Here is a 27,972-nt window from a genome sequence, read left to right on the forward strand (position 1 = left end):
GAGTCCTAACCGCCCTGGAGGAGGGATGGCTTCCTCCCTGAATGTGATTGTAATTAATGTTGGACAGGCCAAGGCTTTCCATCTGCTTTGCAAATAAGGCCTTGCACGACTACCGTGTGTCGTCGCCGTCCGATTAGTTTTTAATGTGTCTTTTTTGGGGGTTTTTTGGGCGATTGGAGCCATTTGTGTGGTGGATTCTCTTTTAGAAAACTATAGTAGAAAGAAACACTTCTGGGTGGTCCTTTTGTGTGTGTATTTCAAAAGTAGCCCCAGAAATCTGGATATCATGTGTGGCCTGAGTAAAACTACAAATTGGAATCAAGATTAATGAGAGAAAGAAAAGCGGAGAAGTCAAACAATCTGTCTGAAAGGATTTGAAAATGACAGATTAACAGACTCGGGTTCAGCCGAGCTCCTTCATCTGACAAATATTGTTAAGTGAAACACACTGTAGCAAGATCATCGGTCAAATTAAAGAAGATGACATGTGGTTTACACGGGTCACATGGTTTTCAAAGTGGATTCACCTGTTTTGAAACCAGCCATGTGTGCAGATGTACGAATCACAGAGGTGAAAGCGCCCCGTAGCAAACAAAACAATGACAGTGATTTAAACTTGGGTCTGAGCTGATGGCTTTCACAGCCAACCGTGGCAGCAGCACAGATAGATGTCTCATTCTCAGAGTGTATTCTCCCGGGGGCACGGACAGATTTAAGAGCCCCAGCGTTACATTCGGTCTCAAATACGCTCTCTGCAAACCATATGCCTCCTCACACCCCCACCTCTGCGTGATTCATGTACACTTTGTGTTTGGTCGTCCATTCTCCCATGCCTTCATCACTTGTTCAGAATGACCCACTGAAAAAAAGAAGAAGAAAAAAAGATGTGGAAAACTTTAAATTGGGGGGGAGGAAGCAGAAGCACATTTTCCAGCTGCTTTTTCATCTTCATTCCTAGAGGAGCGCGTTCATCACTGTTTGCCTTGTGGACGTTCTGCTTTTCCACTGGGGTGGAGTGAAGCGACACTGTGTGCCGCGTGACTCACCCCGTGCGACACTCTGCAGCTCTGGACACGTCCTGATGCACAGAGAGGTCCACAGGTGACGGTCGCTCTGAACAACAGGAGTCGGGGGTTGTTAGAAGCACTTGTTTCACGTGTGAAAGCAAGTGCTTCTAATCCTTTACCAGCAAGAACTATAAAGAGTGTTCATCCTTTAGTGTACAAAGCTATGTTTTCCACATTCACATTTGCAGTGAACTATTAGAACTATTAATATTTAGTGGGGGAAAAAAATATGACCTACTGGACTCCTCGGTAAATCTCTCACAAGGTAGTATATTGTGGAGTAAGTGACCAGTATTGGTAAAGCTGCATTCCAGTGGAAAACAAATACAAGAGGTCATTGCTCACTCAATTAATGAGCGGTGACATATTGCTGAGCAAATACCCAAAGCCGCAGTGACGGTTATAATAGTACGCAGGGGAAAATTTGCTATTCCTATCAGGTTTGATTTTTAGCGGTTAGGCTGTTTCCTGGTGGTTATGGTGAATGAGAGATGCACAGAAACGCCTTTGGTTTCATGGGTCGCCGAGCAGGAACGAGAAATGTTGTTCCTGTGTCATCTGCATTTAACTGTGATGTGTTTGTGGCCGACAGACAGACAGGCAGGCAGGTGCGGAGGTCTCTCTAAAGCTTGGCATAGCTCTGCAGGGCTTCTGTTTGTCTGCTGGGAGGCACCGAGGGGAAGGTCCCATAATAATCCTGGAAAACCCCCACAGGGATTTTGAACCTTGTTTGACTTTTTCGAGTTCTAAATACCCTCTGATGCTTTGGAGGTGAGATGAAACCTGTCCTCGGAGCTACTTTTTCTTCTAAGGCCCAAGTTGCTCTTGTTTTCTCAGGATACAAAGCATCCAGATAAGATTCATTTACATTTAGTCACGGGCTGCTTCGTCAAGCAGATCACAAATCAGATTTTTGTGGTTAGATTTGGGAGCACAGAGGATTATGTGTGCGTCTCGGGGGAAGATTTTTCACCGGCTGGCTAAAGTGCAGTTGAAACCACGTCTTAATAATCTGCCCTTAATACTTCTTGTTTGTATCTACACTTACCTTTGACACATTTATGCTCACCGATCCATTCTATACAAGATGTAATTGAAAATAAGCAGGCTTAATAGTGCAGTCTGTTCATTCTAGTTGAAACAACAGCTCATCTAGAAAACCCACAATCAAAGATGAGAGGTGCCCATAACCTTGAAGGAGGGATGGGATTTAATCTTAAAATCTGAGTAATAAATTGTCCAACTTATATTTTTATCAGGGTTCAGATCGATTTTTTTATATGTAGTGTGGAGAGTGGCTATTTCGATGCACAGACTGCTCATCGGTGTAGCAGAACTTAGAAAAAAGTACACATCAGATCTTCATCTTGGAAAAAACACGTGCAGCTTTTTGTAGACTGCATCTCTAACACTCTCTGGAGGAGGTCTGAAAACAAACAAACAAACATGACATCTTGATTTAATCTTGGTTGCATTTAAACTTGGCATTTTTCCCGGTGTCCAGAAAGCGAAACTGCACATCTTTCCCTCGAAGCTCGAATGTAATGAAATTTCTTTCTCCCACCTGTCTGTCATCGCTTCTACCCTTATTTTCTCTTTTTCCCTGTCCTTTCAGTCTCTGCACACCTCATTGCATGGTTATACCTGAGCTGTCACTAAGCAAACAGCCAAGCGTTCACCTACCTCCCACACTTTAAAGGCAAACAAGGCAGAAAGCTTTAAGAAGTGGGTTTTGGGGAGATTAGCCGGGTTCAGACAGCCCTGGGCTTATTCTCAAATGAAGTGCCCTTATTAAATGCCTGTTTTCCTTGTCTTATGATGCCTGGCTGCGTTTCTCAGTGCCTAAGCCCAGGTAAGCCACTTCCTCTGCAGCAGTACGTGTCCCAGAGCTCCAGCATGATCAAATAATTAGCTGGCTTCGATCAAAGAGTCGATTGTTTAGGGCACGGACTGTGGAAAATTGGAAAATTTTCACTAAATTGTCTTGAAACACTTCCTGCAAAGCCAAAGGGACCAGAACAGAGGACCACCCATTACTTTTCTTCAACTTTGAGAACCCCGTAAACAGTATTAGCCAGAAGTTAAGCGAGGAATTCAAGATATGCTAGAGTGGAATAAAAGCTCTTTTCTGAAACATAAACTTGGCAGTGAAGGCCTTCCTTCAACGGTGAGAAAAATTACATAGTACAAACCTCTGTGTTTGTTTTCATCTGTTTACAGTATCAGATATTTCACTGCCACAACAAATTCACTTGAACTTGCGATGATGTTCAAGAATGGCCCAAGATATACAAATAATTCTGCTTATTGAGTTTCAGGGTTTCAGCGCGCTTCTTTTTTCTCATGTTTGGATTGAGTTGGTTGTTGAGCGCTCTGGCAAAACACACAGCTGCCTCAAGAAACAAACAGGGTTGATGGGGGAAACATGTCTGGTTAACGAGATTATGTCTTTTCCAGTCAGGCTTCATAAAAAAAAGAAGGCTGTCATAAAAAGATGGAGTGTTACAGGACAACTCTGTTGAACGTCCTAGGAGAACATTTGTGCACATTACAGTGCTGATGAGTGCGTCTCCTGACTGTATTGTGCTCGGTAAGAGGATGTACACACACAATCTCACACACACTCATCCACCCCTCGATAATATCGCTCCCTCTCACGGCATGACTCTCAGGCTTGAAGAGATGGCAGCTGAGATTTGGGGCTCCCTTACACCTCTTCCCATTTTCCTCCTTTCCCCTCTGCCTCCCATCCATTTTCATGTCTTCATTGGGCATTCCACTTCGGAGCGATAGAGGCGTGGGATGACGGAGTGTGACGAGATAAGGAGGTGATGTGCAGCGCACTCCCTGCCGGTAACGATCTATTGAAATGAGCTGATAACCCCGGCGGAACATCTGATTGGGACTCGCTGCTCCCATCTATCACCTCTGCGTGCAGGCATGGAGGAATTTGTTCTGTTTGCTCTGCTGTGCTTAAAAGAAAGTGACGCCAAGCTCCGCTCGCATCTCTCACATCTGCGATTCCTCTCCACGTCTATCTGTCTTTGCTTGTCACTTTTTAACTGTTTTGTGGTATCTCATGGGGTTTGCGATGCGAGAAGAACGCTGTATTTAAAACCCCGGAGAGAAAACACAATCACTTTCATTGCCTCCTGCCTTTTTTTTTTTTTTTGTGCACATTTTTTAACTCCTGCGTCACTCTCCCGAGGGGGGCTTTAAAACTGTCAGGCTTTGTGTCATGTTTAAGTGTCTACAAGGAGGAGATCATTAACCAGGAATCAGGGTTTTGTGCTTGTGTAAGGCTGAGTTTGTATGTCTGAAGAGTGTGAACATGAAAGAGACGGACAAAGGAAAGAGGTGAAGATGCAAGAACACGTTTCACTTTGTTTTGATTTATGCATTTCTCCAATTTCCCCAAGTTTGTAGCTACAAATAAAATAAAAGTAGAAGGGGAAGAAATGGCATCCAAAGACAAAGACCACAGCTGCACCTTCAGCTCAAAAATAATGTGAAAACATTTAATTCTATCAAATTAGTCAATGTTCCCTCCTTAAATCAGGCCCTCACCAATATAGTTCACATCTACACTTGTGTGTAGTAAGAACTGGCTGGTTGGTTTTTTCCTGCTGAAATCTCAACTCAGCATGTCCTTTTGTGCCCAGTAATCTCCATCATCATCATAATGACGCCATCATTTACCCTGTCAGAGAGACTCATTCTTGGCTGACGGGAATGGCGTAAATGGTGACGGTAAACGTTCCTGGTGTCACATTCTTCTGTGACTCCACTGGGAAGCAAGGATGTATCTCCGATCAATTAAAAAAATGGGAACAAGGAAAGGAACAAAAAGAAGAAAGGGAGACCCACAGGCTGCTTGCAGGCTAGCACCATTATAAGGAGTGCGTAAATGCATTCATTATTGCTTATTTATTACACAATAAATTGCTTTTCACTGATATTTTAAAAATGAGGACAAAAAAGATTTGTCAGTGCAAGTAAGATTTTAAGACACACTGGCATCATTTCCAGCCCAAACCAGTTTAGTCCAGTCAAAAATATGTGAAAAGTCACTGAATGGACTTTATTTGGACATTTGTGACATGCAAAAAAAGACTATAAATAAATCAAACAAAATAAATAACAATTATAATTATTTTCTTCTTTTATCTTGATGCTGATTTGTTCAGACGTCTAAAGAAAAAATAGCATCAATCTATGAGGCTACCTCTAGGTTTTGCTGTTGGCGTGCAGGAAGCTGTGGTTTCTTCATGATGGTTTTCCATTAACACCAGTCTCTTTAGATCTTGTTCTTACAATGGACACGTTAACAAGAAGTTTAGCACCTTTTTGGTCTTTTGCTGATGCTCTTGGTCTCTTGTTTTCTGTTTTTTTTATTTCAGAATAGAGTGCAGTACTTTAATGGACTTAAAGAGGACTGGTAAAGTCCTCCGTAATCGAAGAAGTCTTCCTACCAGCTTTTATGTGTTTCTATTTATAGCACGGAGCACCTATATCCCTGTTAAAAACATTAGAAAATAGGTTTATTTTCTTGTGTATGTGCATATGTTTGTGTGTGAACATTTAGAAACGCAAGGTCTCTCAACAACGATGAGTGTGTCGGGGTGGAGTCCGTTCTTCAGGGTTAGGGTCAGGGGTCGCGACATGAATGTAGCAACGCAAGTCTTTACAAATACACAAATACAGACTCGCGCTTTCACCGTGAGTGTCTGCTCTGGTAAACAGAGAGTATTTGAATGTACCCTTTAGACAACTTGGAACTCGAACTTCATCACACAAGATGTCTTCATCACACACTGCTGCCCGTCGCATGTTCCCAGGCTGGGTGTCTCTCTAAAGAGGACGTGCCTGAAACAACAACCACGAGTCCGCAGTGAGAAAAAGGCCCCATATGACCACCGGTGCTCTTGACCCTTCTGAGCAAGTAGCCTCCCCTTTCTGCAGCGCCGCTGCTGACAAATTTACGAGCCCTAGGCTGACCCACGGGCTGACTTTCTAAACACGATACTGACAGGAAAACAGTCAGAGACAGGAGAGATGAATTGGGGCGGGGAGGAAGAATAAGATGAGAAAAAAAAGAGTGCAAAGGAGGAAGGTAAGCAATAAGTGCTCTCGATATGCTGTGCACAACATTTTTGATTTAAATCTAAAATTTCTTAATCTAGGCATCTCTACAGAACGAGAATGACAACGGTGGGTCAGGTGAGGAAGAAGAAAAAAAGAGCAAAGAAAGATGGGTTTAATCTTTTTCTACAATCAGTTACAAAAACATTTTAGAAAAGAAAAAAGTAAAATGATGTCTTTAAATCCTAAACGCTACAAATTTATAAGGCATTACATATGTGCCACCAAATCGATTAGGCCAGAGGTTTAGATCCTAAGTGAGGCCACTCATAGAAAAATTTATCCATTCCTCTTGCCACGAGGCAGTTTGGATTAAAGGATCTTATCACTAAGGATGTGCAAGGGAAACTCTGCCCAGTGCTTCCCCCTGTACTGACACTTTGCACATATCTGAGCCGCCAGTCTCCTGGAGACCTTATCTCAATGTTTAAATGTCCAGTATGAATCCTTTTGGAAGAGGAAGTCTCCCATTTGTTTTGTTTTTGTTTTTTTTTGTTTTTTTGCGAATAATATGCTCCGATCTCCCTTCATCCAGGTTACGTGACGTGTGTCCAGCCCATGTCTTTGATGACGCATTCCTCTCTCCCTGTTATCTGTATTTCACATCCAAATAAAAGAAAAACCAGCTGCATAGAGGCAGAACGTCTCAGCTTAGTGTTGTGCTACAGAGATATCTCTAGGAACATGAAGGATATGAACCTTTAGATAACTCCCGTAACTGCAGTAAATGTTGGATTCGTGCACCACTGTGAAATTATGAGATAATTTAAAGTGGCCAGTGGGAAGCTGGGGAAAGTGTTGACAGTCATTCAGATAGTCAGACTTTGTGACTCGCTGTCTTATTTCACATATTTTAAACACTGTAGCATATGTGGCGTTTCTGCTCCTGCCCATACAAGTTGAGAGTGCACAACTTTCCTCAGTCTGGACACTTTTATTAAAAATGGCACCATGTTTCCTCCAAACTTCACACAATAGATATGAGTGAGGGCGACAGTTATATTACACAACTGCGCTGTATAATAATACTAATAATACTTTTTATTTGGGTTTTCAAAACACTCAAAACCACCTTAAGAATGAAGGCAAAAGCTTGTTAAAAAATGTAATAAATATTTAAGTAACTTTTTTTTAAAAATGTTACTAACATGCAATTGGTTTCCTGTTTGAAGCCATAAGCTTTCTCTCTGAAGTCCTGAAAACGCCGAAACATTAGAAGCAACTGTTTGCACACTGAGCAGTCAGTGACAGCGCGAGCTATTACACCGCACTGCACTTTAATCAGATTTCTGAGGCGTGTGGTTTCCTTTTGAGGTATTGCACTTCCACCCAGTGCTTTAATGATTCGTTTAGGCCACGAAACATCCTTCCATGTGGACTAATTTTGGGTGGTTTTCCACTCTCTGTGTGCGTGCACACCCTGCTAATGATTTTGCTTCTAAAATCATTTATTCCAACAGCGAGATGAAAACACGTGATTAGTATGTAATCTGTCATTAAAACGAAAAAAAGAGCATAATCGAGTATGCTAATTTCCTTCTTTGATCACTGCGGTGTTGATTATTCCTGTAACATTTCGCTCTCTTCAGTTTTCACTTATGTCTTTTTTTCTACAGCTGTTTGCGGTGACAGCATTGATCACTCTCGTGTTTGTAGCAGTGTGTTGCACATTTATCCATGTGTGTTAAAGGAAGTTCCCGGCGAGCTTCACTGAAATGATAAAAGACTGTTTCGATGTGAGTTTCTAAACGTTCTCTGCGAGCTCAGATAAAGTGGATGTCATTCTGCAGCGCTCTGCTGACACTGTCGACAGACCTATTATTAGAAACCTTGATTATTTTTCTACCGATTTTCCTCAAGGCCCACCTGCTTTTTGAATATCCAAGTATCCTGTTACCGTCGCTGTTTTTGGAGCCATGCCTGTGTGTAAAACAAGCAGTAGGTCTTACATGTAAGTCGGCCCGGGGGGGAGTATTGAAGCCGGCCCAGACTGATTTATCAGTGGATCATGTGCTCTGCCTCTAAGCTGCTGAAATGCATTGTGGTCACCGTGGACCTTCCAATGGGAATCACACTGCGGTCCGACTGTCTTTATGACAGACAGAGTGGAGGGAAGAGAGTGAGAGAGGTGAGGAGGGAGCGACATAATGGAAGAGAAGATGTGTGGAGAGGAAGAAAAAAAAGGGAGGTGTTCAAGTGGGGAGTGAAAATAGAGTCCCAAACATCATCACGGGGCGAGCTGGCCTTCTACCTTGTGGCTGTGGAATGCAAAGCCACCGATATTTTGCCTTCTCCTTTGGAAACAGCTGTGTTTCCCTTTTTCAAAGATATTTTTTCCTTATTTATCGGATCCCTGAGGAGGGATCCATCTCTCAGCTCTGACACCGGCTTCCTCCTCTAAATCTGGGACCAGACACACACACACACTTATATGCGCACACACTCACACGCATGCACACCTGCTGCCCAAAAGCAGATTTTAACGGCAGATCACTATAGCAGGCTTTTTTGCTGCTTGTGCTGCTGCACGTCTATAAAAGGCACACACACATAAATATAGGCAGACACGTACGAGCAGGAACACACAGCAACCTGAAGATGACGGCTGTGCAGACTACACACAGTCTGTGCAATTAGACCTCAGAAAGCCAATAAAAGGGGGGACTCTTGACAGCCGCCGTCCCTTATAGACACAATCTAAATAAAATGGGGCCTGGTAATAATTCAAAGCCACTGAAATGGTTTGTTTTGCTGAAAATGGGCCCATCAAAAACCGCAGGAGTTCGTCTCTGTTTATGGAATATTCACTTAGCACCGAGTGGTGGCCAATTTAATAAAGCAGCAGAGGGAGCAATTTCTGAGAGGGTCTGTGGTCACAACCCAAGAGGAAGACCATAGGTAGCTATCATCATTCATATAAACCAAAGAGGAAGAGCCAAAACCAAAGAGGAGCCGAGCATCAAGGACAAAGAGCATTGCAGAAAAAAGGAACAAGATCAGAGGTTTCTTTCCTTCTTTTTCCCTTTTCTCAGTTTTTTTTTTTTTTTTTTAAACGATCATGGCCGCCGTTTGCTTGGGGTCGCTGATTTCCCCAATAAATATTGACTTTAATGGTGTCTTTGAAAACTATTACTGGTCCACCTGTCGTTCTCTGTTTGGGGATCTCATTTCGCGACCAGGCAACAGCCAGAGACGTTTTTATTTTCAAAATTCGCTGATAGATTTGCAGCAGTCTCATATTTTTTCAGGACGCAGTCACGGACTTAAAAAAACGCCCTCTCTCCTGGCCAGTGAAATGTTTCCCCCTGTATCTAATGACAACCAAAGGATAGCCAGTCCTTAAAATCAGACCAGCTTTAAATGGAGCATCTTTTTGGGTGCCATGTACTGCAGGATAAATCATCCCAGTGCAGGATTGTTGCAATCTCAACCAGCGATGTTTGGTTGAGTTTGTTCTCATGTTTGTGTCGAAATGAAATGACTTGATTAATCCAAAATAAAGGGAGAAAATTCTTGTTTTTGAAAGGCCTGCCTTGCACGCATTACGGCTTACGGTTATAAACCTCACGTTAAACATGGTTGAACTGATGGATGTCAAAGTTAAGGCGACTTCAGTTTGTGCGTCCTACTTCCAGCGAGGCATCCGGCTCCTCCAACCACAGGACGTAACCTTGTGTGAAGACCGCTGATCACAGTTGAACTGAAGTGTAGGCCGCCATTAGCCTGACCAGAGGCTGTTGTGACAGCTGCGTTAGTATAGAATTACATTTTTTATTAACATCCTATAAAGTGGGGGGGAAATCGGCGGGGTTTATTTTCCAGCTCATTTCTGTCCTGATTTGATGGAATTTCCTTATAAATGTAAAAAAGATGTTACACTGTCTTTTGCTGACAGCTCATTGGCCTGAATTGGTGTCCAGTGAGAAGAACACTTGTTTTTACAGACTTTAGGGGAAACTGTAACTGGCCATTAATTTTGGCAATTGTTTGTAGCCATTTCAAGTATTCAAATTGACACCAATGCTGTTTCAAGATTATAGATGTGGTTGTAAGGGGTGAATGTGTGTGCATGAAATCCCAAGGCTTCTTTGTTACACACAAACACACACACGCACACACACACATATTTGTCTTGTAAATCCTGTGAGGTCCCTTTTCCTTAGCTTTAAAAACGTCATATTTTCAGTCCAAGTTTTCTTTATATGCAAGAGCTTTAGCAAATTGCAGATTTCCCTGGAATTTGCAAGCAGTCTTTTTTTTTTAAATGTGGCGTATCTGATTATCTCTAAGCAATGCTCGCAAACCTCGCCTTGTTCTCATAAATTCAATCATGATTCCAATCCGTAATGGTCAGCGTAAGCTGAAATAATATCCCGATTTTTAAAAAGTGATTCTTAAAGGTTTTGACTGCAAAACTGTGATGTGACACTTTCCAGATGTATAAATATGTGAGACTATAGCACTCTGTTCTCCATCCGCTCATCCAACTCAGGGTCCCATAGAGCAAGAAGGCGAGCACATAGAGACAGACAACCATTCACACCTATTATTAGAATCACCAATCAACCTAACCCCATCAAGGATGCAGAGAGAATATGCAAACTCCACACAGAAAGCCCCGGGCAGATGGTGGGTTTGAACCCAGGACCTTCCTGCTGGGATGCAACAGTGCTAACCACCACTACACCATGTAGCAGTTTGTGTTATTATATGTTCTATTTGATTTTATGAACTGGGATTATTCAGGAACACAAGAGATTCACTGTTTAATGTCCTTTTGCATGGTTGTTATTTATCCACCACCACATACTTTTTTGCTAACTTGCTAACAAATGTGCTCATTCATGGTATTTGTAGTGTAGATGTACTTGTAGTACTAAGTTCTAGTTGGTGTCAGGGTGACTTAAGCACGATTTAGCTGCATCAACATCTTGCTACACTGAGCAGATGGCAATAGAAGTACAAGCAGTTTAAGGTACACAACTCTTTTAGGTAGGGGATGTGTGTAATGTTTCATTCAGATAAGGCTGAAGAAGTGAGCTATGGTAAGTGAACAGGTTACCGTGCTTAAACTGCATTGGGTTTTGTTAAATTGGTGGTTGTATTTCAATAATTGCTTAGATAATATGAGATATTACGACCTGTATGTAATTAAGGAAGGAAACTTTAGTAAAGATATCAGACACAAAACAAAACGTATAACCTTTAACTCTGTGTGGGAGCTCACATGTCTGAAATAGAGTACTGTTAGTAAGCTGTTTGGTCCTGATCGGTCTGGTCTCAACTTTAGGGGGAATTTATTGTAAGAAATTTAGCTATAGTTTTGTGTCACTGCGACAGGCTGGTGACCTGTTCATGGTGTACTCCACTTCTTGAACTATGGGAGCTGGGATAAGCTCCAGGATTCCTGTGAACCTGAATTGGATAAGTGGAAGAGGATGGATGGACGGTTTTGTGTCTCTTGCGTAAACACTCCTTTGATTTGGAAATATCAATGGAAGTATTCTGCAGGTGTGTAATAAAGTAAGGAGAAAGACTTCTGGAAACAGCTGGAAGCAATAATTTTGTGAAACCTCTGATTACAATCATTAGTTCCCTTAATCTGCCACAGACCTTGTCTTTATATATTGTTTATTTGTGATGGATATGAAATTATGGAAGAAAATGAACAGGGGAAAAGAAAAGCATTTGGTGATTTTGGAGATGCTACCGTGCACCTCCAGAGACTACACCGACACAAACAATATGTTTTGAATCCGGTGATGTTGCATTGTTGATGGACTTTTTCAGACTTTGTCCTGTGTGCAGAAAAACATCTGGTTAGTATTTATTTTCCATAAAGAACTGGCTTTAAGACTTTCATCAGATTAGTCTGAGTTCAAATGAAAGTCAGTCTGTCATGCTGAGCTGTTAAAAGAGATCCGCAAATGTTAGAGTGACCAACCAAGTAAGACTTTTACAGAACAGTGCTTAGGGTGCACATTTATACATGAAACCAGCCGTGTTAACATGCCATCAGCATAACCTGTAAACTTCTGCTGCTTTATGCTCGGCTGCATTGCAGTCTGAGTTGCCTCATATTGGTTTTTCTAATTTGTCTTTTGGCTAACTATTACCTTCTTTTCCCTAATCTATATCACTTTACCTTGATAGTAGACTATACTTTCCTTTAAATTAACATACATTAACTTGTAGAACCGTAAAGTGCTGTTGAAAAGAACTACAGAGAGAAACACAGATAATCACATAACCTTGTGGTTTTAATGAACCCTACATCCGTGCTAGTGGGTTCGCATCTTAATCCTGACAAATTGTGCTTGAAGGGATGGAAGAAAATCTCCTACTGACACACAGGTATGACATATCCAGCTCCTGGAGGACATCTGGAGTCTCCACAGAGAGCTGAGTTTTGAGACTGCTACCACTCAGCTGTCAGTACATTGATGGAAAATACTGATACTGCTCAGTTCAACAGCCATACCTCGGATATCTATCTGTTAGCAAAGCCCCAGCAGAAGAGCAATTACAGCAAATTATCCTTCTACCCTCAGGGTTAGGGACACACACACACCCACACACACACATGCAAACCCACACGTATTTAAAAAATCTCAAAACGACAAAAGATAGATGTGTATCCAGTCTTCATTTTATCATCTTGTATGGAATGCAGCACAGTGGTGATGGAGCTTTGGGATAGTGGGAGCAGAAATCAGATACTCGGTGGATAAGTGTGAGTTTGTGTGTGTATGTGTTTGTGCGTGTCCTGGGACAGTATGCCTGACATTACGTGTCATGGTTTTGGATGGGTCTTTAGAAAAACCCAAATGGTTTTTCAGGGATTATGTGGAAGATGATGGCTGTAGAAAAATGTGATTATATGGTTCAAATGGGGCCTTTGTTCCTGGGGATGTCTGTCCAGTGAGATCATTATGTACTGTAACCTGTGGGAGGTAATGGAAGGGGAGAAGGCTCGATATCAAGGCCACTGATGAATGTGCGCCTGTGTATATGCAATAGCTAGCTCTCTCTGGAAGTGCTGTATTATTTCTACAGTGTGTGCTTTGCCATTCTAAATCAGTGGATGTGTCCTATCATTGTTTAAGGCAGTTAGTGTTTTCACTTTTACCACCAACTAAGAACTAGTCTGTTAGTGACAAGTAGTGACTGTGCAGATCATATGCAATGTAAAATATGTCTGTATCTATTGTGATGTCACCCACTGGTTTGCAAAGTCCTTTGTTGAAGCATCAGGATGAGTATTTCCATCATCTCCATGTTTGATCTAACTGTGAAACGGCATATTCACTGGCTAACCTCTTGTCAGTCTCAAGGCTTTAGCTAATGACGATATCCTGAAATGACCATAATTTACAAAAATATACTCAGTATTTTACTCAGTCCGACCAAAAATGAGTGACTGAGCCCACAAACTCATTGGAAAGTGTTTGCAGAGATCACGTCAGAGTGTTGTTTTCCCCTAGACTTCCATAGGACTGCACGTCTTTTTGCAACTGCAAGTATCACCCCCTGGTGGCTATTAAAAAGACATGCATTTAAGGCACCTTTCAGACCTGGAAGCTTCATCTTTCGATTCCTATATGATCTAATAAAAAGTGCTTGAGGTGACTCGTGCTGTGATTTGGTACTATATAAATAAAATTACATTAAATCTGTCTTTTGTGCTGTGTATGGTGCAGACCAGAAATCAGGAATAGTTTAACTATAGCTGTACATAGACTGTATATTTAATATTTATTTCATCAAAAGACTTAACCACAGACTTCTTTTTCTGTTAAAATAGTCGCCCAAACAACAAACCATTTTATTTGTCAGATTATACATTAAAAATGATCCAAAAGGTACCGCACCACAAACACAATCGAGAAGTCCACTTTAGTGATTTAAATTAGCTGACAGTGAAGTCCACCTGCCTAACTTTTCAAACTTTTAACCCTAACTCTTACCCTTTACCCACTAAAAGTCTACTAGGAGTAAGCCTCAAGCTTTTTTCTGAACTGAACAGTTTCTGTGATATTTCAGGGCTGCTTATAGAACAAAAGGACTTGGTTTGCATTAGAAGTTTGTAAGGGGTGGCCTCTGTTTACCCTTGCCGCTACCATTAATATTCTAATGGTCATCAAATCACGTCTTTATTGATTTATAGTCAGGTGTCAAAACTCACTATTGAAGGTACAGGGGAGGTCGTCAGATATTGTCTTTAACAGGGAAAGAGTTCAACTTCAGATTCTTAAAGTTCAATTGAATTCAGTTGTATTTTTACACAACCAAATCACAACAACAGGTGCTTTATATTCTGAGGCAGACCCTACAATAATATATACACAGAAAACTCAACAATCATATGAGCAAGCACTTTGGCGACAGTGGGAAGGAAAAACTCCCTTTAAACAGGAAGAAACCTCCAGCAGAGCCAGGCTCAGGGAGGGGCGGCAATCTGCTGCGACCGGTTGGGGAGAGAGAAGAAAGACAGGTCAAAAGCCATGCTGTGGAAGAGATCCAGAGATTAATAACAAGTATGATTCAATGCAGAGAGGTCTGTTAACACATAGTGAGTGAGAAAGGTGACTAAACTCAGTCTTAAAGGCAGCCAAGACAATAAATAGTCAATAATTGTAAAGCTTTGATATGCTAAGTAGCACAATTCTCTTCTGAGTTCTGTTTGGTATTATTTTCTTCTAAGACTCACAGCTGAAACATATCGTTACTTAAAAAAATCCCTTAAGACGTGTAGATTCTTACTCAAACCTATTCTCAATAGTTTCATATGTGCCTGGGCCACTCCAGCACTAAATGCATGCCCTGGCTGTCTTCACCCATCTGTCAGCAACACTTAACAGTAATCAGTAAAGACTAATGTGTGAAAATCACTTTACTGATTTCTGTTGGACACACAGGGTAGAGCTGTTGGCTGCTGTTCTCAGTTTGTTAATGGGGCTTGACTGTCTGCAAATGGGCTGGACTCACTGCCTCATACCCTCGCTATGGATGAATGCTGCTGCCTGGCCCTGAATTCGCGCACTGTTGACTTCGGCCACTGCGTGGGTGGGTGGGGGGATATCTGATATTACATGTTAGTGTTGTTACTGCGACACATTAATGCCGCTTCAAGGCTGTTGTTCCTGACCAGTGGTGTTTTTGTGATGTCATAGGACTGCTGTTTGGTGCAGACGACTGGAAAAATACTAAAGTGAGAAGTGCTCACAGCAGGGTCCAAGTGTTGGTGAGCCTGTGGTGAATGAACGGTCGAAACACAGGGCTTTTAAGAGTGGGCTTCTTGTCCCTTGTCAAACCAAAAGCAAATGTCGAGTTCTTATTTTCAGACTTTGTGGACTTATTGTTATTTTTTGAATTTTTATTATTTGTTTGGTTTCAACCACAGGTTTGGTCAGGTTTTTGGAAAAGGTCGAGGTTTGGATTAAAATAGACCCTTTCACAGCTTTGACCATGTGTTAGAAAAGCCTTCTGGCAGAAAGCCCTAAAGGCAGTTTCGTCCAAGTGCGGTCTCTCTCCCCAAGTGGGAAAGCCATTGATGTCACAACAGCATAATTGGCCAGATTCAATTAAATTAAAAGACCTTTTATCATAATATTTTTAATGCATCCATGGATCTGTGTATATCTCAGTGCCTATGCACATATAATTATCTTGCCTGGATGTGTGTGAGCCATTTTTTAAAGGTCTAGGTGTTGTGCTTACATGCATTGGATATAAACTGGCGCTCTTGCCAGTGGCCCTTGGCTGGTCCTGTGGCGCTCAGCGTGTCGGCTTTGATGCAGGGTCAGAGGGGAAGATCAGAACACAGGATGAGTCTCCAAAGACATATACACATGCCCTTGCTCAAAGCTGATGATGTCTCCCGGCGGACCCCTTCATCCATACCTCAACCCCAAAAGCTGCGCTGCCAGCTGCCCGACTACAAAGAGCCAAACTACTCAGCAGAATGCAAAAACAGCTCCTGGTGGCAGCCAAGCATAATGGTAACACCTCAGGCCACTCATGCTGCTTCAGTGTGTGTAAATGTCCTGAAAGCTGCCAGTATTCTTCTGCTGTACCAAAGTCAACAGATGTCTCAATGTTTTATCTTTCCACACTGCACCGGTGCCAAAGGTTAAAGAGTTTGAGGCATAAAATCTGGCTTCAGCCTCTTCAAAAAGACTGGTGTTTACAGCATAAAGATTTCCACTTAATGAGATGTTTTCTTTCTGAATGAAATAGTGGCAATCGCCGAAGAGAAACGTTTCCCGAAAAAGTCAATCTGACAGGCCAAAGCTTTAATTAGATGAGAGCTGGGAGAAATTAATGATAAATAGAAGGCATGGACATATCTGATGTGTCCTCAGAAACCATCAAGTCTGAGAGAAAAACCAGACAGATTATGGGCTGTAATTACATAAACACAGATGGATTCTTCTCATGCCTTGCACATCCAGATCATTTTTTATTGGTTTAGCTGTCCGGAGTCTTTAACAATGTTGACAGGTTCTTGGTGTGCAAAAATTTAAAGGGTCATTTTGAAGGGTGTTTGTGAAAATGTCCACACTTTTTAATCCTCCTTATTCACTCTATCTGTACTTCAGTCTCTATTTCACTCAGATACTTTGTAGCTAATAGAAAATAGTAGATTAAAAAGGCTTTTTTTGTTTATTTTTACAACGATTTACTCTAGTTTTGTCATGTTTTACACACCCTTCTGGATGTTTGTGCCCAGCTTAGTTTAACAAGGTTTAACAAGGGGGTTCTCTTCCATGAGAGGAAAAAGGCAAGCATCGTCTGGTACCTGAAACAGGACTACCAAATGACACCATTGGTTATTTCCTTATGGGATGAAGACTCAAAGTAACTGGGTTGTTTTTTGTTTTGTTTTTACACATGTGCATTATGGAACAGGCTTTTCATGAAAAGTTAAATATACAGATGGATGCAAGCAGTAGAAAAGAAACACTTAAAGGTCTGCTATAAGCAGCTGATGTTAGCTAAACTGGGAAATGAAGGAAAATTGGACGTGTTATTAGTCTGCGTAAGGCCCTGTGTGGCTGCTGCTCAGAAAAAAATTAAGCAGTCTTGCATGAATGGAGCTGTGACAGAAAACATCATAGGACTGAGGGTAAAATCGCTCACACAAAGGGTCTCAAATGTTTGAAACTGTGAGGATAAGAAATAAAAATGTTTAAATTGGCACAACGAACCAAATTTCTCTGCCTGTCATCAACATGGTAAAATCTCAGTGAGAGCCTTAATAAAAGATCCCTAAAGACTAGATTATCTGGGTCACAGGTGCTCTGCTCTCAGTAATATTGTAGGACGGGTTATAGCATGCAAGGCTACAACATGGAAAAACTGACGATGCAGTTTTGATTCAGGATGTCTTCCTTAAATATTGTGAATAAGAACTCCTTACGTGCTCGATAACTTTGAGGATAATAGCAGAGTAGAGAGAGAAGGTGGTGGCTGTCTTGCTCGGTGGTTGGAGGACGTGTAGAAGGATGTTGGAGGGATGTGATAGAGGCGGCCGTCAACCAGCTGTCCTTCAGAGGGATTTGCTACGTGGCATTTAGAGTGTGACCGCTGACCACAAACTGGACAGTCCCTATTTTTGTTTCCTTATGTTGAAGAACAGTGCAGTTCTTCAGTCAGTGTTTATACTGTAAATTAGGCATGTATCGTTATCGCAGACAAATATCGATTTTGCATCTGCCGATATTGATCCTTTTTGACCGATATCGGCATATAAGATGATAATTACCCGTCGATGCTGGCTGATATTTATCTGATGTGTCGCATCCATTTTGCCCGAGGTAAATGTTCAAAAAATTAGCTGAAGGGCTAAAAAACAGATCCGTGGTTTAACAGTTGGTGCGTCCATGGTATGGGTCCCATTTCTTTTAGTTCTTAGTTTGCCGTCGTCCCTCTGCTCATGCAGTAGATTTCCTTCTCCTTGTTTATACTTTCTTCTCCTGCTGCTCTCCCTCACGCCTTCAAATGTGGTGTAAGTCCGCAAGCGATCACTTTCTTGGCAGATGAATCTTTTTGGTTTTTTTAAAATCTTTGTGATCATCAGTCATTGTCAGATTCAGATTTTCTCGTCATTTATTCGCCTGTTTGTCCACTCGTGCACCCCGGCTGTCTCCCTGCACGATCAGCATCTGGCTAGAATTTCTTTCGACACCTTTTCCTCTTTTTCCTCCTTTGCTTCTTAAAGGGATGCACGCCTTGGTTTATAAAAAGTCGGTCTGTCGGGATAAGGAGTCAGTCTCGCATGAACGGCAGACTTCTTTGGTCTCTTTTTTCAAGGGATGAACTTTTGCTTTCCAAATTTGACTTGGAAGCCTGATTCAACAGCTGTTAATCTGAGTTTTTATGCAATTTGGAGCAAAATTATGTAATGAAAAGTATCTTATGTAAGAAAGCATTTCTGATGTAACTTGATTTATTAGCCATTTCAGACAAGTCATAGTCACAAAGCCATTACATAACAATTTATTAGATATATGCTAATAATAGTTTTCAAGTGTAGACTGTGTTTGTGGACCACACGGCTGCGTGTGGAAGTAAGAGATCCCCAGAATCGTGAAGTTGTGGTGCTGTGTGTGTTTATGTGTGTGGGTTGCTGTAATACATACAGCAGTAGGAGCTGGGAGAGCAGCGCCAGATGTTGCACAGGTGGAAATGAGAGAACAGCTCCCGCCAGAGTGTCCAAGTGAATCTGCAAATTGTCCAACTCACTCTCCTTCTGTCACTGTCTCTCTCGCTTCTTTTCTCATATCACCTCGGACCGTCTCTTTCCTCTTCCCTGTCTTATCTTTGTCCCTTTGGTCTCTACGTATTCCTCTCTCCTACAGCCGAGTCTATCTTTCCCCATCCTCACATAATCTTATCGACGTCTCTCTCCATGTCATCGTGTCATTATAGATCACTTTTTTTGTTCACCGTATCCAATTTAATTTGTTGTTCACAAACGTTTCTTCCTTAAAATGATCCTAAATCCACTCGCCTCTCTTTTATAGCCTCTTCCTGTTTCTTTTCCTTGTTTTCTCAGTTTCTCTGCCTTCTTTCGTTTCCTCTCAAACATTAATTGTTTCAGTCTTTTTCTGCCTAGCAGTCATCATTTGTTCCTCTCTTCTCCCCTTGCTCACTCTTACTGCTCTTTTTGCCCTTCTTGTAACAGATGAATTCCCTGCAGTGTTTTGGTGAATCATCGGCGAAATTCCCCGGGATTGTCAGGCTTTCTGGTTAGCCTTAATTTCCTCTGTGCAAGAATGAAAGAGAAACTTTGTCACTTTATGTTTGTGTTGATTTTCTCAAGAACTGGTGATAAGCGATGGAATGAAAACACAGCGAGGTCACACACCCATGCCTCACTATGAATATTGTAATTATAACTCTTTTCCCATCTTTAGAACCGCTTCGAATAAATTCCTCTGTGAATCACCCAAATCCAAATCCCTTTTCCTTTCTGTGTGTTCCTGTCTCAAAGCCTCGTCATGGTGGATTAGCGCAAAGGTTATGCTGCTTGTGTGAAGGCTTCCCTTTGATTTTAGATGCGAAAGCTCAGTGGATTTCAATCGAATTTCAAGCTGAGAAGGTGGAGAAGCAGCTGGAATGCTACTTAGCTGCTAACACTGTGGCTCCCAGGCTGCTTTGCAAAGGGCTGTGCTGAGACGTGAGGCTGAGTCTGTCTCCATATTTCATGCCTTTAATTGCTTGTCTTCATAAAGACGCTGTTTAAAGCGAGTCCCCTCTCTGAAATTAGCAATGTGATTGATTTGAGCAGGCTCATTATGAGGCTGAGCGAGCTGAGGAGCGCCTCGAGATTCTGTTTGGAAGTGATGAAAATAAATGTGAAAACTGTGAATTTCATCAGAGCCTTCTGAAAATGGTGCATAAGGGTTTTTTCCACCTTAGCAAAAACTGTTTTTTTTCTTTGCCTGGAATGATCGAGACTTCTCCTGTGTGATCGTAGTAAATTTTGTTGGGAGTTTCCAGGAAACGCAAAGAAGTTTACAGTTGAACTCCAGGAAACTGCTTAGTATTGCCATAGACTGTATGTAAAAGATGGAAGTAGCCATCTGAAAGGTAGCTGTGCTGGATTCCAAATGAAGGTCATTTTTTATAAGTAAGGTTATGACAAAATGACTCTACTGCTAACTTCATTTATTACCTCAGTCAAACACCTGGAGAGTGCGAGCTCTGTGTGGATCTGTGGAGAATTATGTTCATTTTCTAAGAGATTGTCCCAGTTAGCTTGTGATTGACAGTTAGCTGAGATAGAAGAATGTAGTTTCCAGTCAGGTTCAACACATCTTTACAAAACACCACGATGGCTGGAATAGCTGGAATTCCAAAGGCCTATGTCCATCTATTCTATACAGTCTATGGCTAACAGTCTTAGTGCTTCCCTAAAGCTGCTTGTTGGAGCACCATGGCTATGCTGATGAAATGATTTTGTGTCTCTGTGTTTGAAAGAAGGCAGCAGCCTGGTGGAAAAACTGTTAAGCGTAAATAAAGATCTGGGAAATTTCTCACAACTGCCCATAGTTAGCAGCAAACCTGCGTTAACATGGGCACAATAATTTAAATGCCAGCTGATTTAACCAGTAGCCTTAAGCTGTCTTTTTACATGTTATAAATAAATACCAAATATGCAAATGTAGGTTCACTTTTATGATTACACCTTTAAGGGCTGTAGTTCAGCCGTCCATGAGATAATTTGGCTTTGAGCGCAGTTAGACTAGGGCTGTCTTCCACATGCTTTTAATCCTTTGTTTGAGCTCCTGCTGTTTTATTTTATACATTTACCATTTATTTCAGGAAATATAATAAACAGTCACCACATTAAACTCCTCCTGACCTTCTCACCAACCTGCAGTCTATCAGAGAGCTTTCAAGCAAAAAACAGTTAAACGGGGAATATCACATTTCAAGCGATTTGTATTCAAGCTCAGGGGTGTTGAAGCGAGCGTTGTAAAGTCATTTAGGGTGCATGACCTCTGTTTAAGGCGTCCAGACACAAACGCTTTTCTGATCTATCCACCCTTGAACACAAGAGCAGACCTGTTATCACACATAACGTGTGTGTGTGTGTGTGTGTGTGTGTGTGTGTGTGGGCAGCTTCTGGAATAAGATGATGAAATGGTCACTGTCACATCTGATAAAAGTCGCAGTGATGTGAATAACAGCTTGTTCTCCATAGGTGGTTTCCTTTGCTCCAGTGGAAAGTGTTTGAAGTACAGATCGGCAGACCTCGCACAGACGTAAACTGAGATGCTTCGTTTTATTATAATCTTTTGATTTAAGTCACATCAGCTTGCTTTTTTTTTTTTTTTTTTTTGTGAAGCCAGAAAGATACGTCTTCCTTCGTGGTCCTCCTTTTGCTCACTCAAATTCAACATTCATGTAAAAGTTGAAAATGTCCAGAGATGAGGGGAGCTTTGACCTTGCAGGGTGTAGGTACAAGGTGGAGCTGGCACTTCTGGGAGAGTCTGATTAGTTCCAGTGTTCTCACATCAACACAGTTTCTCTTCTGCTATGACTCGAGGAAAATGTGTCATCGGTCCATTTCTGGGTGGATCCCCACATCATAAAAATTACCAGAAGGTTTTAACAAGTCTGGCTCAGGTACAAAACTGTAACTTTCTTACCTAAGATTTGGACTGTAAAAGTATGCAAAATTAATCTTTGACTCTGTTTAAATAAAATCTAACTGACTGATTCATGCTGTGACCAGTGACCACATATTTCAATAAGGGAGGCATACTTTGTCCTTTAGTCCCTCCCATGTCATCTTTGGTCGGTTATCCTGCTGTCACTGTGTAGTTTGGCATATTAACTCGGTAGCTGGTGATCATAAAGAAATATTTAGATCCACGTCTTCAAGGACGCTAAGACCAAAGAAAATAAATCAGAATCAGGTTTATGAGGAAGTCCTTGGAAAATGTTGTCCTCTGTAACAGCGGTCCCCCAACCCCCGGGCTATGGACCGGTACCGGTCCGCGAGAGTTGAGGCTCGGGTGTGAAATTTATGGTTTTCAGGGTTTTTTTTGTTTCTGAGACAAATGACATCCACATATGAGGACATTGGTTTTAAATTTTGATAGAACAGCGGCAATATAATGTCCTCGTAAGTGGATATCAGGCCCTAGTAGAGAAAAATTAAGTATTTTGGTCTAGAAAACCCAAAATGTGATGTCCACATACGTGGACTCCAGGTCCTAGGAAGTAAAAGGTCGGTCCGTGAAAATACTGTCAAACATAAACCGGTCTGTGGTGCAAAAAAGGTTGGGGACTGCTGGTCTATAAGGAGTCCCTGAAGCCAAAACTTGGGAAAAGCCCTGGTTTAAAGGGCAAACGTTTGATCAGATTAAATTAAAGTCTTTGGGAAACATGTTTCTATGTTATAATTAATAAAATTAACTTTTATTCAGCACTCCTATAAATATTTATGCCTTAAATGCTGACTTTAAGTAATTTTTCATGTTATTTTATTGAATTTTAAAATGTTACATTGAATGTAATCTAGTCAAATGTAATTTACTTAATTGTTAAATACTTCATTTATACCAAGTGTATTATCCTTTACCTTTGATTTGATATATTTCAGTAACATTTCCTCATAGAGGTGTTAGTCAGTGTGTGCTGACTTCTGTGTTGGTCCTTTGGTGTTCCCCCTGTTTTGTACAGTCTCAATAACTAAGTTTAATAAGTTAAACTTTGGTACTTTAGCTTTGGTATGATCCAGTTAAAAAGGCAGTTTTCACAGGATTCGATGCAGTCCTGCTTCCACAGGAATTAAAAGAGTAAGTAGCAGCCAGGTGCTGCGAATCGATGCACTCAAATGCATTAACTGATCATCAACTGTGAGAACCTCCATAAAAGCTTTTGTGGTTTTTGCAGTTTGCTGGTTTGGAGCATCAGGTTTGTGTTTGTAAACTTCTGATTTGTCTGAACAATGAACAAATCATTCGTCCTTCCAAAGAGTCCTTCAGGCTGGCGGTGACAAAAGTGCACATCCTGAAATTTTGCAGGAATGAAGCTATTTACATCACACGCCCACACACAACTGAATACAGCCATTGCTCAGCAAAAAGCCATAATTACTCTTTTTATCTCCCCTCTCATCCTCATTGTCATGTTTATAAATTTTCTGCCTTCAGCTGCACATAAATGTATAAATGAGAGCATAAAGGCTCATTGCAGCCCCCTCCATGTTTACTGTATTCCAACAGCGGGTTAGATGTGGTGGCTGTGTTTCTCTGGAGGCGTTTGCTGCACATGTGGGTCAGTTTGGGAGTGAGACCAGTTCAAACTGGAGCGTGAGACTGGCCACGGATCAAGGCAGAGGATGGATCTAAGTCGTGTGAAAACGTGGCCTGTGTTCGATCTCACAGTGGGTGAAAAACTGAGGTGGTAGTATACGTCTGACTGTGGTACCAAGTTGGTCTGCGCTCAGTCGGTGGGGGTGAAAAGTCTGCTGAACCTCGCTGCACTGAGCGGTAACTGCAGATGATGAGAGAGCGTGTGTGTGAGCATGCCTGTGGGGTGTACGAGAGTATTTAAAGTGTGATGGGGTAAGAATAGCGCGTTGATGAGTATAACATCTACTGTTAGTGTTGGCCTGGGTATTTCTATACACAGCCTTCTAATTGTCCTCTTTATTCCTGTCCCCATCTTACTCCCCGTGTCTGTCGACTCTCCGGGTCCTTCGCTGTGGGAGAGAAACCTCCAGCAGAGACGGAAACGATTCCCCGGAGAGCACATTATCATTATGGTGCATATTGCACTTAAAACATAGGAGGGAGAGAATTTTGTTGGTTTTCGTCATTTCACGCTGTCAGAAGTGGTCGCAGAGTGACTCTAAGTTTGCTGCTTTTGGCCTTTTGCTGTGAACTGATGATAACAGGGATTTATTTATAGCAAGTGGAAGCCAAGAAACCTATTAGAGTTTATGTATAAATCACATGTTTGACATACTTTAAAGGCGTGTCTGAAAAGGTTATCCGCTCTGTTTGCGGATCTATAATTTGATCCTATTTGTGGAAAATGGATCATGAGCTTGAATCAAGCTGCTGGAAAGAGAGCATATGGGCCAAAAGACATGATTACCATTTGATCCGTAGGAGCCATTTTTTCTGATGAACATTAGCTTCATTTAGCTTTACGTTAATAGCTTTTTTCCTCACCCTGGTTTATATCTCGCCTTGTGTGAGCTATGGTCCTAAAAGCATGCGTATGTGTTTCTAACCCACAGTGGAGTACGACAGGGAGCTCTCACCGCACAGGCGTCACCACAAGGAGTTCAAGTTCAACCTCTCGCAGATCCCAGAGGGCGAGGCCATCACCGCCGCCGAGTTTCGCCTCTACAAGGAGTGCGTGAGTCGTGCTTTCCGCAACGACACCTTCCTGCTGAAAGTCTACCAGGTGGTCAAGGAGCACCCTGACAGGTAGCATATAAACTTTTACAGAGTTTCCAACGTCTATGCTGAAGTCCGATTCACTGTTAGATTTTCTCTTGATTGTCTCATCTGTGTTTGTGCAAAACTATAAAAGTATTTTTATACTAACTTGGGAAAAACAAAAAGAAGTAATAAGTTAATAGTCTCAGAATTGTGCATACCACACTATATCTTAAATATGGGAGTTTTGGTTTTCTTGCATACTCTTTTATTCACATTTCTTAAAATGTACTTGAATAAATAATAATCATTTACTGGTTTTCAGTTGTATGATTTTTTTTTATCTGTGCTAAATGTGCACGATCTTGGCTCGAGCACTTTACATCCGTCTCACTTACAGTGAGATCACAGCAGAGCAGATATCTGTAACTTATGTGTGGGTTTGATTTGGGGGTCATAAAATTACTCACCTCCACCTCTCTGGCTGAAGCTGAGAATATTTGATTATTACCAAATCTGTGGAGCACAAATAGTAGTTGAATTTATGAAAAATACTGAAGATAACACAGTGTGACAGACATAAAATAGTGTTTTTGCACAAACAAGGTCATTTCCAAAGAGCCATTAGCTAAAAACTTGGCATATCTCAGCATGGTGTGCAGTGTGTCCTTAGAAACATTTGCGGAAATCTACAGCAGATGAACAGTATCTGAACCTCATGTCCTTGAGAAACGGGGAAAAAAAATCCAGAAAAGACATGAGACAGGATCTGAAGCCTTATCAGAAATAGTCTCAGTTGTTAAGAAGCCATTCTTAAGGAAGGGAAACAGAAAGAAAATGGTTTTGTATGCCAAAGTATGCAAGAACTGGACTGAAAATCAGTGACAACATGTCTGATGGAGTGAAGAAGCCAAATTATCAGTATGTGAGGAAGCCCAGGAGAGAGGTACAAAAGTGAGTGTCTACAACCGTCTGAAAAACAGGGTGGAGGCTGTGTCATGGTTTGGAGCTGCAACTTAGCCAGTGGTGTTGGAGATCTTGTCAAAGTTGATGTAATTACGAACGCAGAAAAATACCATCAGACTTTAATCCACCACGCAATGCTATTGGAAAGCATCTGACATCTCGGCAGAGAACAGAACAAAAGTCAGCCAACATCCAAAGAAGAGTTTGAATGTCCTTGAAGATGCCTGGAGAACCATTCCTGAAGACTACTTAAAGCAATGACGAGGAAGCTGCCGTGGAGAATTCAGGCTGTTGAAGAATAAAGAAGTTCATACCAAATTCTGACTTTCAAGATCGAATTGTACAAACTCTGTTGTTGTACAAGCTAACTGGATACTGTATTTCCATGTTTGTTTGCATGTTTCACTAACTCGATGCGCAGCAAAATATTAAGAAATGAGGTTCAGCTCAAGGCTTTTGTGCAACAATGTATTGGGACTGAGCTACTAAACTTTCCTTTAATTATTTGGGTTTCAGCAGCTCTTAGCTGTGAAACACGTGCACGTCGATGGCCCTGCAGGTAGGTTCCTGTAGGCTCCAAAAGCATTCACATTCACATTTTCTGGATATCGAGGTGTAAAAACGTCTTTCCTTCTCCCCGTGCGTTGCACATACTTTTGGCAGCTGCTGTGTTTATCATGTAAAATCAAGCATTACAGAAATAGCACAACTTCAAAATCCTCACCAGAAAAAGCACGGCTAATGCATGCTAAACATTTACTGTACATTAAGACTGCAGGGCTAGATAAACAGAGTTTCTGAATGACATTTGTGTTTTATCAAGCCCGCCCGCCGTCGACCAGCACAAACATGGAGAGAATGTCTGATATCTGTTTTTAGCCTTACATAGCTCGATATATTTAGTCTATCAGTGAATACACGCCGAAGGAACTCTCTCCTTAAAAAGCCATTGATGAATGACAAACTGTTACACTTGATTAATTCTTTTGTGTTAAATAAAACCAATTCAGTCTGTCAGAGGATTCACACACAGTACATTTATTTTCTCCTTTGTCCCTACAGCGGCTGGTTTGTGCTCTCGCTTTCTCTTCTTGTTATCAGATGGAGAAAATAAACTGCATGCATAATAACGCCTTGTAACTGCAGTTTTACATTATTCGATCTAATCAGTGCAGATGTCATCTGAGGTATTGTCACATACATGAGAAAAAACATTACTGTTTTTTCCCCGTTTTGCAAAACCGTCCCTTCATAATCAGCGGGAAGCCCGTTAACTTTCTCGTGCTCCTCCTTCCCATAAAACCTGACTCGTGCTCTGACTCCGAGCTGTAATGATAGAGCGCTTAATTAGCCTGACACCCGGCTGAGGAATGCGACAGATTACAATGCAAAAAAAAAAGGTGGCCGTCCTGACTTTGTGTTGAGTAAAGACAAAGACTGTCCTGTACCCGCTCAGGAGAGTTAGTCCTTACAATCTCTGTCTTTTCCTCCAGATGTCTGACTCACGTATCGTTTTTAAGGTCTTACAAATATGCCATTGCACCAGTTTCAAAGACGAAAGCATGTGAAATAACCAGGCCAGCTGCGAGTCACACTTTCCTACCTTGGATAACAATTTTAACAAGTCACTGACAAGACTCATAAAGGGGATTTATGGTACAAAGAAACACGACTTTGACTCTTGACCTTATTATTCCAGTTCATTTAAAGCAGCCAGTCAATAACACATTCGTACAGTAGACCGCCACCCTGCAGGTGTCTCTCTCACCGACTCCCTGCTGTTCTCTGTCACGCGAGCGTTACGTGACAATGATGCAGAAACACAAGTGCACCTGGGACAAATGTGCAAACTCAGCAGGAGGGTGGAGTACCATATGCGTGTAGGAAAACAGGGTGTAGGTGCTCATACGGAAGCCGTCAGAAACACTCATTAATGAGCAATAAAGAGAGGCTGCTGAAGCATGACTGCAGGGACATTCTCTGAACACCTGGATGATTGCGAGGCTTTGATGTGTCTCGTGGAGGAGTGTCTGACAGGACCGCCGCAGTGTTATTACTGCTGTAATGGGACGGTGGGAGGACAGAGGCCTCTTATCATTCACACTCTGTCTTTTCCTTACATCTCCTCTGCTGTCACTATTTTTTACCTCCCTCCTCTTTTGACACATTTGAAGCCTGATTCGATGAACTCACTTTTTGTTATTTTTTTGTAAATGATATTAACATGCATGTAGCCTGATATCATACTTTTAATTCCTTCCTGTTCGTAGTCCCTCAGAGATGTAGACTTTAAGGTCAGATCTACGCTAGAGTAGAATACAGTATCCCAGCATTTTTTGTTAAGTGCCGCTATCCATCTTCCTGTCATTTTGTTATGATACTCT

General features: G+C 41.6%; 1 protein-coding gene across 2 annotated transcripts in view; it reads left to right on the top strand.

Moving 5' to 3' along the window:
• Nucleotides 1-27,972, top strand: part of bmp6 (bone morphogenetic protein 6) — a 49,154-nt gene that overhangs the window by 3,224 nt on the left and 17,958 nt on the right. For both annotated transcript variants that reach the window (XM_086305927.1, XM_086305925.1), the window contains exon 3: nt 24,478-24,670. In XM_086305927.1, coding sequence (XP_086162053.1) covers nt 24,478-24,670 — 193 coding nt within the window. The remainder of the gene's footprint in view (nt 1-24,477; nt 24,671-27,972) is intronic.

Source organism: Aulonocara sp. 'chitande type north' Nkhata Bay, linkage group LG9 (assembly GCF_057382095.1).
Source record: "Aulonocara sp. 'chitande type north' Nkhata Bay isolate Kocher_YH1m ecotype deep benthic linkage group LG9, A_spYH_male_GT1.1, whole genome shotgun sequence".
Taxonomy (NCBI): Eukaryota; Metazoa; Chordata; class Actinopteri; order Cichliformes; family Cichlidae; genus Aulonocara; species Aulonocara sp. 'chitande type north' Nkhata Bay.